Source organism: Gracilinanus agilis, chromosome 3, assembly GCF_016433145.1.
Source record: "Gracilinanus agilis isolate LMUSP501 chromosome 3, AgileGrace, whole genome shotgun sequence".
Classification (NCBI taxonomy): Eukaryota; Metazoa; Chordata; class Mammalia; order Didelphimorphia; family Didelphidae; genus Gracilinanus; species Gracilinanus agilis.
This window is the reverse complement of record NC_058132.1, coordinates 509,566,706-509,586,455: the sequence shown is the minus strand read 5'-3', so window position 1 is coordinate 509,586,455 and position 19,750 is coordinate 509,566,706. Positions and strand designations below refer to the sequence as shown.

General features: G+C 37.9%; 1 protein-coding gene across 1 annotated transcript in view; it reads left to right on the top strand.

Annotated features, from left to right (window-relative positions):
* COL4A2 (collagen type IV alpha 2 chain) overlaps positions 1–17,798 on the top strand; it is a 273,590-nt gene extending 255,792 nt beyond the window's left edge. The window contains exons 38-47 of the mRNA XM_044670533.1: positions 826–933; positions 2,197–2,268; positions 3,956–4,081; positions 9,295–9,411; positions 10,235–10,396; positions 12,995–13,093; positions 14,223–14,369; positions 14,539–14,655; positions 14,803–14,994; positions 17,151–17,798. Coding sequence (XP_044526468.1) covers positions 826–933; positions 2,197–2,268; positions 3,956–4,081; positions 9,295–9,411; positions 10,235–10,396; positions 12,995–13,093; positions 14,223–14,369; positions 14,539–14,655; positions 14,803–14,994; positions 17,151–17,527 — 1,517 coding nt within the window. The 3' untranslated portion in view covers positions 17,528–17,798. The remainder of the gene's footprint in view (positions 1–825; positions 934–2,196; positions 2,269–3,955; positions 4,082–9,294; positions 9,412–10,234; positions 10,397–12,994; positions 13,094–14,222; positions 14,370–14,538; positions 14,656–14,802; positions 14,995–17,150) is intronic.
* The last annotated feature ends 1,952 nt before the right edge of the window (positions 17,799–19,750 follow it).

Here is a 19,750-nt window from a genome sequence, read left to right as displayed (position 1 = left end):
CAAGGATACTGGAGAGGTTTGCCATTTTCTTCTCCATTTTATAGATGAGGAAACTGAAGCAAGCAGGGTTAAGTGATTAGCCCAGGGTCACATAGCCAGGAAATGTTTGAGGCCAGATTTGAATTCACAAAGATGAGTCTTCTTGACTCCATGCCCAGCATTCTATCCACTGGGCCACCTAGCTGTCATTTTATGCTTTCACCTAAGACAAATAATAAGGTGATTGATTATTCTCCTTTTACTTCTTCACACCTACAAATTTTGGAACATAGAAAGATGATAGAATCCTTTGGGAGTTCTATGGAATCTGCACCAATTCTTTTTCTTGCATATTGAACAAGGAAAAGGTGATTTCTCCTCTAGAAGATAGAAAGGATTAAACTAATTTTGCTATAATCATTATTTACAATACAATTGAGTTTTCCAGATTTAAACTAGGATTAACACCCCCCCCCCATATTTTCAAAATCCAAAAGGACTCATTTTGTCCCCTTTTAGGAAAAAGACAGAATAGTAAATGTCAGTTTCTGAATATGATCTAATATAAGGGGTCTTGATCTAGGGGAGATTTCAGGAAGTCCCTGAGCTTAAGCAGGAAAAAAATTTACATCTTTATTTTCACTAACCTCTAATTGAAATTTAGCTTTTCTTTCATTCCTAGCATTACCAAAAACCATTATTCTGAGAAAGAGTCCATAGGTTTCACTAGATTCTCAAAAGCATCCATGGCATAAAAATGATTAAGGGTCTCTGTTCTACCATAAGGGTGATTTCTCTATCCCTTTCCCTCTGTGTTCTTAGAATTAATGTTTATTTGTCCCACAGGTTTTCCAGGACTGACAGGACTCCAAGGACCTCAAGGAGACCCCGGTCATGCTGGACCTCCTGGTGAAAAGGGAGATTTGGGATGGCCAGGGGTTCCAGGCTTATCAGGTAAAAAAACACACACAAACACACCCACCCACACATCCCCCCCTTCCCATCATTGTCAAAAGAGACAGACTACAAGATGAACAAGGGAAACCAAAATCACCATTCGTTAGCTTTGGGTTTTTATTTTTTCCATTCTACTTTCTCCTTTATTAAAAAAAAAAGTTTAATTGCTATCTTTTGTTTTTACCTTCCTTTCTAAATATATCCTCTCCTTTCACCTCCTTCCCCCATCTCCAAGCAAGCTATCTTTGCAATGAATAATAAAAAAAGAAAGAGGGAAGGGAAGCAGTTTATCATAGCTAACCAACATATCAGCTGAATCTGGAAGTATAATGCAATTTCCTTTACCCAAAGTCCCCCACTCTAAAAGGTAGAGAGGTAGGTTCATTCTAATCTCTCTTAAAAGCTACTTTGTTAGGCTTCTGATGGGTGAAATGGAGAATTCCCCAGCTATATATCACTGTTTTGAAAACAGTGACATAAAGTAAATTATTTCCAGTTCAAAATAATTATAACAATAATTTTCAGTGCAAAATTTTCTTCCCAAATAAACATCAACAGAAATATCACAAATAACCAAGAGCAGGAGAACTAAGCTGAATATGCCTGCTTGTTCATTTCTACTGATTTTCTACTCTGTAGAGTACTTCTCAGTAGAGAAGACCTGTGACAAGTCAGGCTTTCCTTCCTCATTGAGAAAAGAAGTGGAATGCTGCATAAAGAATTGAGTGCAATAAACATTAAGCACCTACTATGTAGAATAGAAGTGTTTTCCATTAGCTGCTTCTTAAATAAGGTAGAGCCAAGCTGTATCTTGGCACACCTTTTATGATATCCTAGTCTAAGCCTTTAGTCTCTTGTCACATTCTCAATCAGCCCAATCACTGAAAGAATTATACTTTTTTCCATTTCCCTGTTTTGGAAATATTGAGTCTGAGAAATCCAAAAGGACTGAAAATCCTATTAGGCTATTTTTGTACAGCACAACTTTAGTGAGTCGAATAAATTTTCATGTTTTTTGTTTGGTTTGTTTGCTGAGGTTTTTTTTAAAGGATTATAATAGAGGTTTAAGAAAAACAGTAATTTTGCATACCAAGACAATGACATGGTTGCTGTATATTTTCAAGAAAGGTTAATGCATTTTGTGAATGTACATTGATATATGTGAGCCATTTCAAATTAAATACTCTTAAGTGATTTCTGCTCATTGGAAACATATTTGCATTTCTGGAAATGGAATAATTGTGGATAAAATTCTAACAGGTTTCCCTGGCATCAGAGGAATCAGTGGACTGCATGGCTTGCCAGGCACTAAAGGCTTACCCGGATCTCCAGGTACTCTCCTGCTGCATTTGAACATCTCACTGTACATACACAGAGCAGTAGAATTAATCTGTGAATTGTGTTAAAAATGCTGCAATAACCCTGTTTGACATTATTTTTTTTCTGATATAAATATCAGAATGGGTTGAAATACATAAGGCAGCTTCTTATCACTGTTGAGTGAGTTAATAATGGTTAAAGATGTCTATCCTTAGCTTGCAGAAACTGAAGTCTCTAGAGATCTTCAAACTAACCCTTCTATCTAGGGACTATTTTGAATTTACCTCAGGATGCTAAAGGCATTCAGTACAAAGACCAGGCCTTCTCTGTGTTCCTTTCATGAAGAACCTTTGGAGAAAAAGAAAAATAAATGTTATTTTTTAGACAGTATATTTATGTTCACTTTGATATATTTGTGCAGTACAATTGTTTTAAAAAAATTTGACTTCCAAATTTGTCTTTGGCAATTTTTAAAAATGTAGCGTGTAGTAAACAGCTGATGCCCAATCAGTCTCTCCCCAGGAATATTTTGGCATTCTGATACAATGATTGTTACATTAAAAAGTCTTGAAGAGCCAAGACTCAAAAAACACAACTGCTTTTCATAGCCCTCTTTTGCTACATTTTTTAAAGGATCAGTGCATATTTATTACCAAAAATAATGCAAAGCCCCATTGTTTCTAAAGGCAGATAGGATAGAATTAAATTTGCATCAAATTAATTCCTTCCAGGACACCACAGTGCCTGCCATTCCTAAATTGGATTTATTCCTAGAAAGGGAGTTACCTCTGAATGCTTTCATCCACCATTGCTCTTTGGGAGAAATTATGGGGAGATGCTTGAAAAAGCCATCCTCCTTTGGAAATTTAATTTTTCCTAATTGCCATCCTCTACCTTTGCATTTGTTGACTTATGTTACTGAAACAAAAACACGTGGGGCTGCATACAAAAGCATATTTCCGAATAGCATTTCGGTTACAAGTCACAGGATAAAAGTCAGGAACAACTGATATTGGACAACCACAATTTCCTTCAGGCACCTCACATTTAGACTGATATGGTTTAAATAATATTTTTTCTCCCTGTATTTATTTATTATTAATAACTGGTATTTATGCAACAAAGTGCTTTATAAGCATAAAATTAAAATGCAATTCTTAATTAAATTTTTAATTAAGATTCAAATCTTCACAATAATCCTTTGAAATAAGCGCAAATATTATTATTATCAATTTATAGATAGGAAAACTGAGGCTCAAAGAGGCTAGTAACTTGCCTGTGGTTCCCCCAGATACTAAGTGAAAGGAGGTGAGATTCAACTCTAAGTTTATTTTTACTCCAATTCCTGAGCCCCTTCTATGACAACATACTACCTCTATTTATAAGCATACTGAAGCAAAGCTGGTAACAGAATGGGTGGGAAAAAACACTAGAACATGAACTCTAGGGAGGGCAGGACTTATATTCTAGTCCTGACTCACCACTAATTTACTTTGTGATCTTGGACCACTTCAGTCTTTTGGGTTGAATTTCTTCAATGCAAAATAAAAGGGCTGAACGAATTTATTAACCTTAGACATCATGATGTTTCTCTGCTTTTAACTGCCTTGCCTGGTCTTGGTCTTACTGGATTTAAGAAAATTAATATTTTATGCCCAGAATACATTAACATCTGGTTTCTATTTTAACTCTACAACAGGTGCAGATGGCTTTGGGAATCCTGGTTTCCCTGGCCCTTTTGGTGACAAAGGAGAAAGAGGGGAGCCTAACACAATTCCAGGCCCCCTGGGAGCACCAGGGCAGAAAGGCGAAAGGGGAGCCCCAGGTGAGACACTGAATATGCCAAAGGAGGTTTTGTCATTAATTACAACCTGAATTCATGAAAAGATGTCCACTTGTCTTTCTGTGTAAACAGAGGGATGGATGAAGATAAGCCAAAGAACAATGAGAAAATACTAATTACTCAGTTGCAGGATGACACAAGCTTTGAACTTCTGAATTAGGCCAGATTTAGGGTGAATTTAGGATGAATGGATAGGAGATTGATCTGTGAAACTTAATGAGTCCTAGCAATTGAGTGAGAAAAATCCACACACGTATCAGGGTCTGTCTATAAACTCTTCTTTTATTAGGAGAAAATTTTCTCTTATTTTTACTTTATTCAGATTTTTTATTTTAATAACAAATTTCCACATAAGCTTTCCAAAGTTATATGATTCTATAAACTCTTCATGGCCACTACCTAGATCCTTTTGGGGAACTATATACCCTGGACAATAGAGAACAAGAAATTTTTGGAAAAATTAGAAAAAAAAAAAGAAGTCAAGCAGCTAGCATTTAATTTATTAAGAATCAACCAGTCTAGAGATGCCACTAGAGTCTCTTTTGCAAATGTTTTCAGTTATTTTCTGAAACTTTAAATCTGTTTTAGTTACTTTAGAAGCTCCTTAAAGGCAGAGACATCTTTTTTTTTTCTTTTATTTTATCCCTAGCGCTTAGCACAGTTCCTGACCCATTTGTTGTTCTTCAGTCTCTTTTCTGTCTTATTTGATTCTTTCTGATCCCATTTGGGGTTGTCTTGGCAAAGATGCTGGAATGGTTTGCCATTTCCCTCTCTAACTCATTTTATAGATGAGAAAACTGAGGCGGACAGTGTTAAATGACTTGCCCAAAGTCACACAGTTTGTAAGGGTCTGAGGCTGATTTGAACTCATAAACCTGAGTCTTTCTGACTTCAGGACAATCCAGGATCTTTACCAAGAAAGTCGCAAATGGGGTCACCAGGAGTCAAATAGGACTGAAAAACAACTGAACAATAAAAACAAATGTATTCCACCAAACATTTTCTTTCTGGATTTTCAGGTATCTAAAACATGTCATATATATATATATATAAATATAAATATATGTGTGTGTATATATATATATATAAATATAAATATATGTGTGTATATATATATATACACACACACATATATTTGAAAGGTATAGCCCCTGTGCTTTCCACCATTAACCTATCAAGCATTAATAATAACAACATATATTTTACATAAAAATTCGTTACCAGATATTTCATGAAAGTAGCAAATAAGCCAAGCCAGTGACTAGCCAATTCAGAGATCTGATTTTTTAAAACATCAAGTAAATCAAGCTATGGTGGGTTTCTTCTCCTTCTTCTTCCCTCTTATTACTATCCTCTTAATTCCTCATATTACAGAACCAAATGGCCCAGATATATCAAGACAGATAGTCTTGTTAAATACATTTAAACTTTACATGAATCTATGTGTGACACTCATATTTACTATTCTTTAATTACAGAAGTGTTGTGATTCTGATTTCTACTCCACTGAATCTTTTATACACTTTCCTACTGACTTACTTCATCTCTGGCATCTTATTTCAGTTGATAGTTAAGCTTTCTTTGGTCTTTGCCAAATGGCTTTCTGTTGAACTGGCCCTAAATTCAGTCATGAGTCTTGAACTGAAAGGGACTTCTGAGGCCATTTAATCCAACCCTAATGCCCCCCCATTTTACAGATGCAAAAACTGATTCCCAAAGAAGTTTAGTAACTTGCCCAACATCACACAGGGAGTAATCCTCAGATTCATACCCAGATTCTCTGCTTCATGCCCATTCAACATTCAATTTCTTCTTACTGAAATTATGCCAAATATTTCATTAATGTCTGGCCCCATTTTGATTGCTGCCTTGGGTTTTCGATGAAATCTATTTATTCATTGTCCAGCTTTTCTGATTTCCATAGTTATGAAAATCAGTAGGAGGATTCTTGAGAAAATGCCCTTGTTTTCGTGTTAATTCCAACCAAATGACTCATGGTTGCTAAGTACTCTCATTAACAGAGACCTAATAACTGTAGTTAAGTTAATTCTGCTTTTCATTTAAAAAAAAAAAGTCAACCAGAAAGGCAAGCAACGAGCATTTATTAAGTAGCTTCCAGGCCAGAGATGTCACTAGATCCTCCTACTCAAAAGTCTTCAGTTTTTTTTTCTAAAGCTTAAGATCTATTTTAGTTCCCTTAGAAGCTTCTTGAGAGAAGGCAGAGACTATCTTCTTTTCTTGTATTTGTATCTCCACTGCTTACCACAGTGTCTGAGCCATTTGTTGCTGTTCACTTGTTTCAGTTAGGGCTCTGCACACTCATTCAACATTTAGTTAATTTGACATTACTGTCGTTGTCAGTCACGTCCCACTCTTTCTGACCCCATTTGGGGTTTGTTGGGTTTTTTTTGGCAAAGATACTGGAGTGGTTTACCGTTTCCTTCTCTAGTTCATTTTACAGATGAGGAAACTGAGGCAAACAGGTTTAAGTGACTTGTCCAGGGTCACACATTAAGTGTCTGAGGCAAGATTTGAAAGCTGGGAGAGGAATTTTCCTGATGCCAGGTCCAACACTTTATCCACTGCACCACCAACTGCCTGCCTGATTCATGATAAAGGTTTCATAAATACTTGTTGATTGACTGACTGACTTTATCACAAGAGCTTGAATAAGTTCAATAGATGTCATTTTTCATCCAGCTGCAGCTGATGGTTATTTAATACACTTAGGTTCAATAAATCTGACTACTTGCTCTTCAGAATTAATAGTATTGAAGATGTGTATATGTATATATGTATATATATGTGTATATCTTTATTTTTGTAATATTTCTCCCATTTTTTATTCTTGTAATGTTTCTCTTATTTTTTATTTTTGTTTCTCTTACTTTTTATTTTTGTAATGTTTCTCCTATATTTCATTTTTATGTTTCTCCTATTTTTTATTTTTGTAATGCTACCCCTATTGTTTATTATTTATTATTTTTGTAATGTTCCTCCCATTATTTATTTCCTTCTTCCTGCTCTAAACATGCATGGATAGAAACACTTCCCTGATCCTTTATTTCAAAAGTCTTCCAATTTGAATAGCTCTTCATTCATCTGTGATAGATGTGTTAGCATGGCATAAAGACAAAGTGGGGGGGAAACAGAGAAAATTGCTTTTCAGAGATTCTGAATTCAGAATTCTGGTTCAAGATTCTGGTGTGCTGTGGCAATCTCTTCTCTCTTCATCCCCTCACAACAGGAAGGTACTTTGTGACGACAACCACTACCACAGTAATAATAATAATAACAACAACAGTAGCACTTGATGTAACGCATCAGGGTTTATGAAGTGCTTGTCAGATGTTACCTCATTTGATCCTCACACAACTCTGTGGTAGATGCCATTCTTACCCTCATTATCAGAGAAGATAATATTTGTAAAGCCCTTAGCACAGTGCCCGGCACATAGAGCAAGTGCTATATAACTGCTTAGTCCCTTCCCATTTTACTGAGGAGGAAACAGAGACAGAAAGATTTAGCAATTTTACTTGTATCAGTCAAAGGCAGAATTTGAACTCATGTGTTCCTGACTTAAAATTCTACGGTCTTTCCACTTTATCACCTAGCTGCCTGAGCTATCATTTACATAGTGTTTTAAGATTCATAAAATGCTTTAGAAACATTATTCCATTTGATCCTCACAAAAATCCTGGGGAATGGGTGCTGTTATCCCCATTTTACAGTTGAGGAAACTGAGGCAAGCAGCGGTTAAGTGATCTGCCCAGGGTCATACAGCTAATAAATACCAAAGCCCAGATTTTGAACTTGGGTCTTCCTGTATATTGTGACACTTTTATGATTTTTTTTTTGATGTAGTGAGTTGTTTAACCCCTACCCTTAATCATGAGACCTAAAAGAAAGGGGAGGAAGATTAAAAAATGCTGCTATTAAAAGGCATTATTAAAAGGAGAAGAGAAAAGAGAGATCTTTAGAGATTTCATAGATTTCTCTCTTAAAAAGGTAGAATACACATTTCCCCACCCAGTGAATGGCAAGTAACTCACAGTCAGCTCTGTTGCACTTTGATCCAAGATAACACAAGGAACAAGAATAAACCAAATTTACAGATTAGCCTAAGGCACTGGTCTTTTGCCACTTTGTTTAGACTTTCTCCTCCACCAAACTTTACCTAGGGCTGTCACCACGTGTCCAAACAAATTAATTTGAGCCTTATTTTCTTTCCCTAAGGGGTTCTCTAAGTTTGTGCTGCTAATAATCTGTGAAATGCCAAAGACCAGGGGTCTGAATAATGATGGTCCTTGAATAAAACAAAGTTATTAGTGATCAAGATGAGAAAATGGGGAGATGGAGGAATTTATGTGCATGAGTAGAGGAAGCACCTATAACTAAGAGATCAGATTTAAGGCTGGGAAAAATATGGAGAAGGAACATGGGTCATATGTGCATTTCATTTGTAGAAATAAGAAAGTGGAATGAATGATTCATCTGTAGGCTAAAAGATAGAGGGAAGGTTTCAAGTCCTTCTTAAATAAAGCAATAGGATGTTCTGCTTCATCCTGGTCCACTAGAATATCACCATTCATCAACCAGTCCTCAATGGTTCTGATTAGATTTGCAATTGAACGGCCCACATTTTTTAAGCATGAACAACACTGTGTTAGGGCTAGAATTTCTAAAATGAAAAAACAAGAGTCACTGCCTTCAGAGGAGCTTACAGTCTAATGAGGGAATAGGACATACAATAATAATAACATAATAATATATAAGATTTGAACTCAGGGGAAAAGGAGTCTTGCTGATTCCTCGCCTGGCACTCTATTCACTTATGCCACCTAGCAGCCTTTTGAATGTGAGGAGAATCAAATAAAAAGGAGAAGGATATACTATAGCCATAGGAAATGGCCTCCAGTGACAAGTTTGTATTTTATACCATAAGCAAAAGGGAGGCACTGAAGTTTCTGAAAAGGGAGATGACATTGTCAGGATAGTACCTTAGTCAGATTATTTCTGGCAGCTATCGTATAATAGCCTTGGTGAGAAGTGATGACAGCCTGAATTAAGGCAAAGACAGTCCAGAGAGAAGGAGGATATGAGAAATGTTGTAGAGGCAGAACTGACAGAACCTAGTACAAATAATCTGTTCAGTTTTTCTTCTGGGTTAGAATATTCTTTTTTTTTATCCTCAGGAGTACAAGGCCCATCGGGAAGCCCAGGAATTCAAGGACATCCAGGATTCACTGCACCTTCTAATATCTCTGGGTTACCAGGTGACAAAGGAGACCCAGGTCTATTTGGAACACAGGGTAAGCATTTATATTTTGAATTTCTTTCAGATCCTTAGGTGATTGTTAGCTAAACTATCTCATGCAGGAATAAAACTTGTTTCCATTTTCACAGTCTTCTAACCATTGCCCAAAAAATATGGCTCCCAAAAAATTGTCATTTCCTTTCTTTCTAATCACACTTACCTTTGAGGACACAAATAAGGACCTTGTACCAAACAGCCCCAATATGCATCAAAAATACAAAAGTCACTCTTGATCGTGCTTTGGCGCCCTACTGACCTGCCAGCTATTGTGATGGCACTATCCCCTGACCTCTTTCATCATAATCCACTTTTTTTAACCCTTACCTTCTATCTAAATATCAATTCAAAGACAGAAGAACAACAAGGACTAGGCAATGGGGGCTAAGTGACTTACCCAGGGTCACACAGCTAGGAACCAATAAGAATCTGGGTCCTCCTAATTCCAAATCTGGTGCTCGTGTCCTTACTAACTGCCTCTTATCGTCATCTTTTGATTATTTACAGCAGGAGCAGATATTTCCCCAAATCATGGACTTTGGAATAGATTATTCTTCCAGTAAATCTACTTTCCTAATTATAATTTTATATTAAAAATTAGTTTGAATTTCCTGAACATTCATCAGTTATGCATATAGAATCTGTTAGGTAGAAAGAGGAAATCAATCTAGCATCAAAGACTTGTAATCCACAAGGTTGTTTTTTATATGCCTATGACTGTGTGTATCTCTGGGTCTCCCACAACAACAGTTTTTCTCAGTATTCTTTTTTTTAACTATTTTTCTCAGTAATTATTCTTTTCTAACTGCTGATATCTACAGGTTATCGAGGCTTGCCAGGAACACCTGGACCATCAGCTCCCCCTGGAATCAAAGGAGAAGTGGGAAGTCCAGGATTCACAGGAGAAAGAGGACCCAAAGGGTGGGCAGGAGATCCTGGACCCCAAGGCAGACCTGGAGTGTATGGACTCCCAGGAGAAAAAGGTAATTTTCCACAAGAATGAGGAATGTCTTATCTTGGTGACAAATAAGATTTGGTCATGAATGTGGGGCAGAGAAGGTGCAAATGGAGAGGGAGGACTAAATAAGAGTAATTTTATTTGACATTATGAATATAAAGACATTTAATTCAATTCAGAAAATAGTTATTATAAATTGATTAAGGTACAGGAACTACTCTTGGCATTGAGGATAGCAGGATAGGAATTTGACTTGCAGAAGGAACTTCCTCTCCCAATGCAGATCATCATCTCCTCTGCAACTTGTAGATTTGAATAATTTCCCAGAGTATTAAGAGGTTAAATGATTTTGCCGAAGTTAACACAGCTAGTAGGTGTAAGAGGCAGGACTTATGCCCATGGATTCCTGCTCTGAGGCCAGATGCCTAGAAAATACGCCACCTTACTACTCTGAACACTATTGATACAATGACAAAAAAAATGAATCAATCAATCCTTGCCCTCAAGGACCTGCCATTCTCTCTGGGCAATACTTCATATATTCATGTACAGAGAGGAGCAAGTTCCAGGTAAATGGAAGAGGAACAGAACCCAGACAATTAAGGGAATTAGGAAATGGTTCCTAGATGAAGGTTCACCTAAGGTGAGCCTTGAAAGGAAGATGAACATTCAAAAAGGCAGAGGTGAAGTAGGAATACTATCCAGAGATGGAAGGAGAGACTATCTACAATGGCACAGAAGTAGGATTCAAAGCACTTTGGGCGGGGAAAAGCCAGTGGGATCGTTTGTTGGGAGTGGAAAGTATATGTTGAGTAGTAGTGTAAAAAAATCTTAAAGGATAGGTTGAAGATAGAGTGTGTGCAGAATTCTACATGACAAACTGAAGGGTTTGTATTTTATCTTAGAGGCAATAGAATCCCCAAATCCTTGAGTTGAGAAGTAACATGGTCAGATTTGCACTTCAAGATTATTTTGGCAACAGTGTCAAGAATATATTGAAAAAGATTGATGCTAGAATCAAAAAGATCAACAGAGGACTATGACAATAGTCCAGTGGAGAGGTAAAGAGGTCCCTGTACTAGGGTGATGGCAGAATGGTTGAAGAGAAGGGAACAGATGCATGAAATGTGGTGGAGACAGAAGTGTATTAACTAGTATAAGAGACAAGGAAGAAAAAAGTCAAGAATTTGTCTGATGTTGCCAAAATGGGAGATTGGAATAATATTGGCACTCTTAGCAGAAACAGGGACTTTTGAAATGGCAGGTTTAAAGGGGAAGATGATGATTGAATCCACTTTGGACATGAGTTTGAGGTGCCTGTAGGACATGGAGGTGAGATTTTTCCATCAAATAAACAGTGATGCAGAACTGATGAGAAAGCTTAGGGCTGGATACATAAATGTGGGAATTAACTATATAGATGTTACTTGAATACAAAGGGAACAAATGAATCACTGAGAAGGGGGGAAGAAGAAAGCAGGTGCCGGGGCAATGTTGGAAGACGCCTGTGATTAAGGCAAAGGAGACTGAGAAGGAGCAGCCTGATAAGAAGAAAGAACTAGATGAAGAAATGTCATGAAAGCAAAGGAGGCACCAGAGACCAGGGAGAAGATGGTGGGTCTTATCAAAAACTGAAAAGAGGTCAAGAAAGATGAGGACTGACAAAAAACCAATTCAATTGCTAAAATGAACTCAGAATGGATGAGAAATCATTGCTAATTTGAGAAAGAGCAGTTTCAGTCAAGTGGTGAATTTATGTCTGAAAAGTAAATGGGAATCGAAGGATGAAGAGATAACAAGTGTAGAATATCTTTTCTCAAAGTTCAGCTGTGGAAAGGAGATTGTAAGATAACTTGAAGAGATGGCAAGGACAAATGAACTATTTTAAGGAATGGGGTATAGGGGGGATGTAGGTGGCTAAGTGGATTGAGAACCAGGTCTGGAGATGGGAAGTCCTGGGTTCAAATCTGGCTATCTGTGTCACACTGGGCAAGTTTCTTAACTCCCATTGCCTAGTCCTTACTGATCTTCTGTCTTAGAACCAATACGTAGTATTAATTCTAAGATATGAGGTAAGCATTTTTTTAAAAAATTATATGAGCAGGAATAGAGATATCAAAAGGTGGGAGTAATCCAAGTCTGAGATATGACAAGATCTGAGCAGTAGTGAAAAAGGCAAGTAATTTAGAAATAGAGAACATTGTATAGCTTAACTGGTTAACTATATAGGGTGATGGTTCTGAAGATTGGAAACTAAGGCTTCAGCAAGGGTGATGAATTGAGAAAAAAGGGAAGGATAGAGTATCTAGAGGTCACACTAAGAACAAAAAAAATAGATTTAAGAATGGGGCAAAGGGAGAAATAGAAGAATAAAGAAATTGTGATACATAATTAGTAAAATAAAATATTTTTATAACAAAAATTAAAATATAAAAAGGGGGTTGTGAGCAAATTGAAGAATTTTAGAATTCTGGGTGATGGAGAGAAAATGGGTATGGTTGATGATGAGATCAAAAGTACAGTCATATTACACATCACTGAGATGGGAAAAGGTAGGTTTATGGGAGTTGGGATTGATGAACTGAAAGATTAAGCATACATAAATGTGACATTTGTATCGAAGGACCTAAAGGACAACAAGGACTCATGGGATACCATGGGATACCAGGAAGCAGTGGTGACAGAGGCCCCAAGGGACCCAAAGGAGACAGAGGCTTCCCTGGTAAGTATGTGTCTTAAGGGCCACAACCAATAACTTGTCTAGTTTCACCGAAAATGGCAGCTAATGCCCAAGTCCCTGGGTGAGTTTATTCTCTGAGAACCTACAGGAGAAAGTAAGTCATTTAAGGCATCCCTGTGTATCTTCTGACCTCTCAATTGTTCCTCATTTCAAATCAACAAGCTTTATTTTTAATTTTTTTTATTTTAATAACAAATTTCCACGTAAGTTTTCCAAAGTTCTATGATCCATAGTGTCTCCCTTCCCAATTCTGGAGCTGACAAGCAATTCAATCTGGGTTATACATCAACAAGCTTTATTGAATGCTTTTGATGGCCAGACAAATGAACTAACGCTGGGCATTCAAGTACCAAAAAAAAAAAAAAAAAAGTCCCTGCCCAGAGAATTTACATTCTTTTAAAGGGAGAGAGCATGTACAGGGATAAATATATGCAAAATATTTACAGAACAAATGCAGTGTGATTAGATGGTGAGTGGTACAGAGAGATCAGGAAAGGCCTCCTAATGTGGAAGTCTGGAAATCAAGAATCTTTGTTGGCCTTGCTGCTCCAACCACCAATGGGGAAAGTTATAATAATAACAATAATAATAATAATAATACTTTATCCTGAAATGACCAAATATTAATATTACAGATTCCACTCTGGAATTGTATGTAGTTCATAGGCACTTAATGAAGATTTGATTTAAAATAAAAGGAAGCAGAGGTGAAACGGTTGGAATTAATTGCTGTAGATAAAAGCATGCCACTATTACCTCTGGGAATCTGATTAACAACACATGTGGGACTTGCTCAGCCATTGCCTAAGAAGTCTTTTCCTTTTAACTGTGCCTTCTTAAACATAATACATTTGGTACTTTGATGCCCCCCAAGACTATTCTCTCACCCTGTGAAGGGAATCCCTGATGGTATTTGATGGAGGATCACATAATCTGTGTGCCAAGTCCTTGCTCAGATAGAGTTCTTATCTGACTCCTTCTCAAAAGGTCATGTTTTTACAGGTACAGCTTTGAGGTCTACTTTTAGCAGCTGCCAAGGGACAGTAGGCGAGGGTGTAGCTCCATTGCTCCCTTTTCTTATGTATATTGTTATCTTTTTCCCCCTTCCTAGGCATTCCTGGTACTGTGGGATCCCCTGGGATTCCAGGAATCCCCTTGAAGATTGTCTCAGAGCCTGGAGTAGCAGGTCCCCACGGAAGGAGAGGGCCCCCTGGGGTACAGGGAGAGATGGGTCCCCAGGGCCCTCCAGGTGATCCAGGTAGGAGCATGATCTGGAATGGAACTATAAAGGCATCAGGAAAAATCAGGAATGATGTTTGTCTTTTAAAAATTCATTTCTATGACTATTTCATACACTTATTACATATCCAGCATCATTATTTGTTTTCCATTGATTCTTACTAATACTGAATTTGGTGGCTATCCAGGTTTACGAGGACTCCCTGGAAAACCAGGACCCCAAGGAAGAGGTGGTATGTCGGCCCTTCCAGGATTCAGAGGCGACCAAGGTCTCATGGGACATCCAGGACCAGTGGGCCAAGAAGGTAAGCGATGAACCAGATTCTGAAAAAAAGAAGTAGTGTGCTCTAGGCTTCCTGGAAGACCGTGATTACTTCTCTCTTGTCAACTCTGATCAACTTTGTTTTCAAAGAATCATTAAGCAAATGGACTGATTTCTCCTTGATTTCCAGGTGAACCAGGACGACCAGGAAGTCCAGGGCTCCCTGGCATGCCAGGTCGTAGTGTTAGCATTGGTTATCTCCTGGTGAAACACAGCCAGACTGATCAAGAGCCAATGTGTCCAGTTGGCATGAATAAACTCTGGAGTGGGTACAGCTTACTGTACTTTGAAGGCCAGGAAAAAGCACACAACCAAGACCTTGGTAGGTAGAGTCTGTACCTACCCAGTCTCCCTGGTTTCTGTAATGTCTTCTCTGAAGTGTCATTCAGTTATTTGGCACTGAAAGGGCTAAAAGTCTAAGAACTGAATGTGATCCTTTCATCATTTGTCAGTTATCTGCCATTGAGTAATGGGTAATTACAAACATCTAGAGGTCAAGATGATAAAATACTAAAATAAAACAATAAATAAGTTAACTTGTCATGAAAATAATTAAATCTTTCAAATACCCTCTATTTCACAACAATAATAGTGGGATAATAATAGGATATAAAAAATTCTCTGCTTTTTTCATGCCATGGTCATTTCTATGGCTCCATCAGTAGCCTTGTGGCCACCTTCTTTTCCTTTGTGGTTTCTTATTAATATTATTTCATCTTCTCAAATTTTGTCCCATATACTACAAAGATGGCAGCTATTTGGCACAGTGGATAAAGCGCTAGGCTTGGAATTAGGAAGACTCATCTTCAGTTTCGGACACTTCCTAGCTGTGTGACCCTGGGCAAGTCACTTAACCCTCACTGCTTAGCCCTTACCACCCTTCTCTCTTGGAACTAATACACAGTATTAATTCTAAGATGGAATGGGAAGAATTTTTTAAAGAATAAAAATAAAGAATAATTAAAACTATCAAGAATTGCCAAACTAGTGGGTCAGAACTAGTCTGTGAAAAGAAGGGGTTGCAATGGACGGTTTCTAGAGTTCAGTTCAGCTGTATGTGCCGACTTCCTCCAGGAGAAAGTAAGCTTTCTGAGGGCAATAACCTTTTGTTTTTGTAGTCCTAGCACCTAGCACAGTGCCTGCTGATTTTTCCAATTGCTCTTTCCCACTAATGTGACTAAGTAGGTCATAACAGGTAGCCAAATCAGCTAACCTAAGGTAATAGAAAAAGGCCTTTTTAATCAAAGAGCTAGTCAGACCTTTGAGAGACTAGAATTGCAGAAACTAAAAAAAAAAATTAATCCTATTACAGAAAATAAAAGGCTATATGAAGACACAGTAATTTTTCATTGCAAGGATTACTGTTAACCATCCTAGAGGCGGGAAGTACTCAGCTTAAGTCTCACACATCATGCCAGGGATAGTTTCCTTCAAGAGGACACTTTATCACTTAAGGAGATGCCAGGCACATAGTAGGTGTGCTTATCGATTCACCGACAGACCTTGATTATCTTCTTTCTAGCTCCATCCTTGTCCTCAATCAGGCAGTGTCTAGTCTGCCATAGCAGTGGGGTAGGGTCTTGCCTAAAACACCTTATAAATAAACACCTCTTCTAAGGCTATTTGGAAAGTAGGGAGCAGACCTAGTGAATAAGGCAGAAGTTTACTGTGGATCATTTTTTAAAAGTGGTCTGCCTCTCCTCTCTTGGTTAGGATTTTCATGTATGCTTCCCTGGGAAATATTTTCTATAAACCTACTGACGTTGGGAGGCCAGAGAACAAGCTGGCTTGGTTTTGTTGTTGTCAGTGGGGTCTGACTTTGTGACTCCATTTGAGGTTTTCTTTTTTTTTCTTTAATATAATTTTATTTTTTTTTATATTTTTCCATGGTTACATGATTCATGATCTTTACCTCCCCTCTTCCCTCCTCACTCCCAGAGCTGACAAGCAATTCCACTGAATTAGACATGTTTTATCACTCAAAACATATTTTCATATTATTCATTTTGTAATAAGAGTAATCTTTCATACTTGAGGTTTTCTTAGCAAAGATATTGGAGTACTTCGTCATTTCTTTCTCTAGCTCATTTTACAGCTGAGGAAACTGAGGCAAACAGGGTTAAATGATTTGCCCAGGGTCACCCAGCTAGCAAGTGGCCGAGATCAGATTTGAACTCAGGAAGATGAGTCTTCCTGACTTCAAGCCAGACACTCCATCCAACCTAGCTGCCGTAGAGGGGGAAAAAAAATTAGCAAGGATGAGTGGAACATACCCAAATTTATACTTTAAAGAAGATTGGCAGGCAGGAGACTGAATAATTTTTGGAAAGAAGTGCAATGTCCCTCCAAACCATATTTGAAATGGGGAACAAGGAAGAGTAGTAAGCCCTCACTTCCATGTATTGTCACGCCTGGGGAAATATTTCCTCCCACCCAGAGCAGGTTGTTTGAACGCTCAGTCTGACTTTGTTTTGGCAGGACTGGCTGGCTCGTGCTTGGCTCGTTTCAGCACCATGCCTTTCCTGTATTGCAACCCCGGAGACATCTGCCATTATGCCAGCCGCAATGACAAGTCCTACTGGCTCTCGACCACTGCGCCGCTCCCCATGATGCCGGTGGCAGAAGAGGAGATCAAACCCTATATCAGCCGCTGCTCTGTCTGCGAAGCCCCGGCCGTGGCCATAGCTGTCCATAGCCAAGACGTCTCCATCCCTCACTGCCCTGCGGGGTGGCGCAGCCTGTGGATCGGCTACTCCTTCCTCATGGTATGTGGTGTTTTTCTGCCCTTTTTCTTGTGGAGGAGAGAAACAGCAAGGAAATGGTTTGCTAGTGAACCCTCCGAAAGAGTTACCTGAAATGTGATGTGTTCTTAGGAGAGAACAAGGTCTAGTGCAGATTTGGAATGAGATCTGGGTCCATGCCTCACTTCCCCAACTTATTTATTTGGTGTAATCATGGACAACTCTTCTTAGTTATATTATCTCTAAAATGTGAGGGTCGAACTAGATAATCCCAGAGTTTCCTTCTTGCCCAAATATTCTGGGATTCTTTTACTTTTAAGCTATGGTTAGTCTTCACAAACATGAAACTAGGGGGAATGACCATGGGTTTCCAGAAGTTAGATATAAGGATAATATTTTTTGGTCTACTAGTCTTTTAATAATGATTGATTGAGTAAAAACAGGATCATAGATCTAGAACTAGCATGAGTCTTAGAAGTTACCTAATCTAGATCCCTTGGTTTTTTTTTCTTTATTAATTTATTTTCTCATTTACATGGAAAAATAATTTTTGGTGCTTATTTTCTAACATTTCAAATTTCCCATTCTTTCCTTCTTTTTCTCATTTACGTGGAAAAAAAATTTTGGTGCTTGTTTTCTAACATTTCAAATTTTCCATTCTTTCCTTTTTTTCTCATTTACATGGAAAAAACAATTTTTGGTGCTTGTTTTCTAACATTTCAAGTTTCCCGTTCTTTCCTTTTTTTCTCACTTACATGGAAAAACAATTTTTGGTGTTCGTTGTCTTAACATTTTGATTTTCCCAATTTTTCCTTCCTTCATTCCCCCCTCCCTGAAATGGTAAATACTTTGCTATGGTTATACAGGTGTGGTCATATTTCCATATTCATCATATTGTAGAGAAGATACATTAAAAAATGAAAAAATAGGGGGCAGCTGGGTAGCTCAGTGGATTGAGAGCCAGGCCTAGAGACGGGAGGTCCTAGGTTCAAAGCCGGCCTCAGCCACTTCCCAGCTGTGTGACCCTGGGCAAGTCACTTGACCCCCATTGCCTACCCTTACCACTCTTCCACCTATAAGTCAATACACAGAAGTTAAGGGTTTAAAAATAAAAAAAAAAAAAAAAGAGTACAAAAAAAAAATGAAAAAATAAAATAAAGAATGGTCTGCTTTGATCCACATTCAAACTCCATCAGTTCTTTCTTTGGGGGTAGATAAGATTTCCATTATAATCCCTTTTAGAATTGTCTCAGTTCATTATGTTGCTGAGAGCAGTGAAGCCCTTCATAGTTGTTCATCATACAGTATTGCTATTGCTGTGAATAAATGTTTTCCTGGTTCTGCTCACTTCCTTCTGTATTAGTGCATATAAGTCTTTCCAGGTTTCTCCAAAATACTCGTGTTCATTGTTTCACAATCGTATTCTGTCACAATCATACACCTCAACTTGTTCAACCATTCCCCAACTGATGGGCATCCTCTTGATTTCTAATTCTTTGCCACCACAAAAAGAGTTGCTATAAATATTTTTGTATAAATAGAACTTTTTACCTTTTTTAAAAAATTTCTATGAGATGTAAATCTAATAGTGGTATTTCTGGGTCAAAGAGTATATACCCAGTTTTACAGTCCTTTGGGTATAGTTCCAAACTGCTCTCCAGAATGCTAACTCCCTTTTATTGCAACTGTGAAAACTAAATGAAGCCCAGACAAGTTCAGTGGCTTGCCCACTAAACTGTCACACAAGAACAGAGGGAAGTTTGGAAGCCAACTTCTTTTACCACAAATCTAGCACTGTTTCCCTTGTATAATTCTGTTGGAACAGATTATCCAGGTAGATCCTCTGCTCCCTAGAATCCTTCTAACAGTAAGATACAAAAAGGCAGCCCTCAGGCTTGGCTGAGTCAGCTTTGATCCTTCTTAACGGGGAGGAAATAGGCTCCTGAAATTTTCTTTTGCTCCTAAAATTCTATTATTAATGTAACAGTAAGGGAGAAACAAAGATTAAAGGAAGGAAATAAAAATTTTATTTTAGTGCTGATAACAGTATTGCTTGAAGACCCTAAATTTTTTATACTTGCAAAGAACATAAAATTTGAAGCGGGCCCCATCCTAGTCAAAACTAGAGGTGGATGGAGATGTATTCAGGGAGGAAATAAAATTAGTGTAGATGCTTTGATAGTCTTATGACACAGATACATTCTGAATCAGGGTAATTAGTATGCAAAGCCCTGTAGAACACCAGGCACAATTTCTTCCTCTCAAGGAGCTTATCATTTGATATTAATTTCAAGGTATTCCAAAAACAATTTATCTTTCATTTGGTGTCAGCCTCCA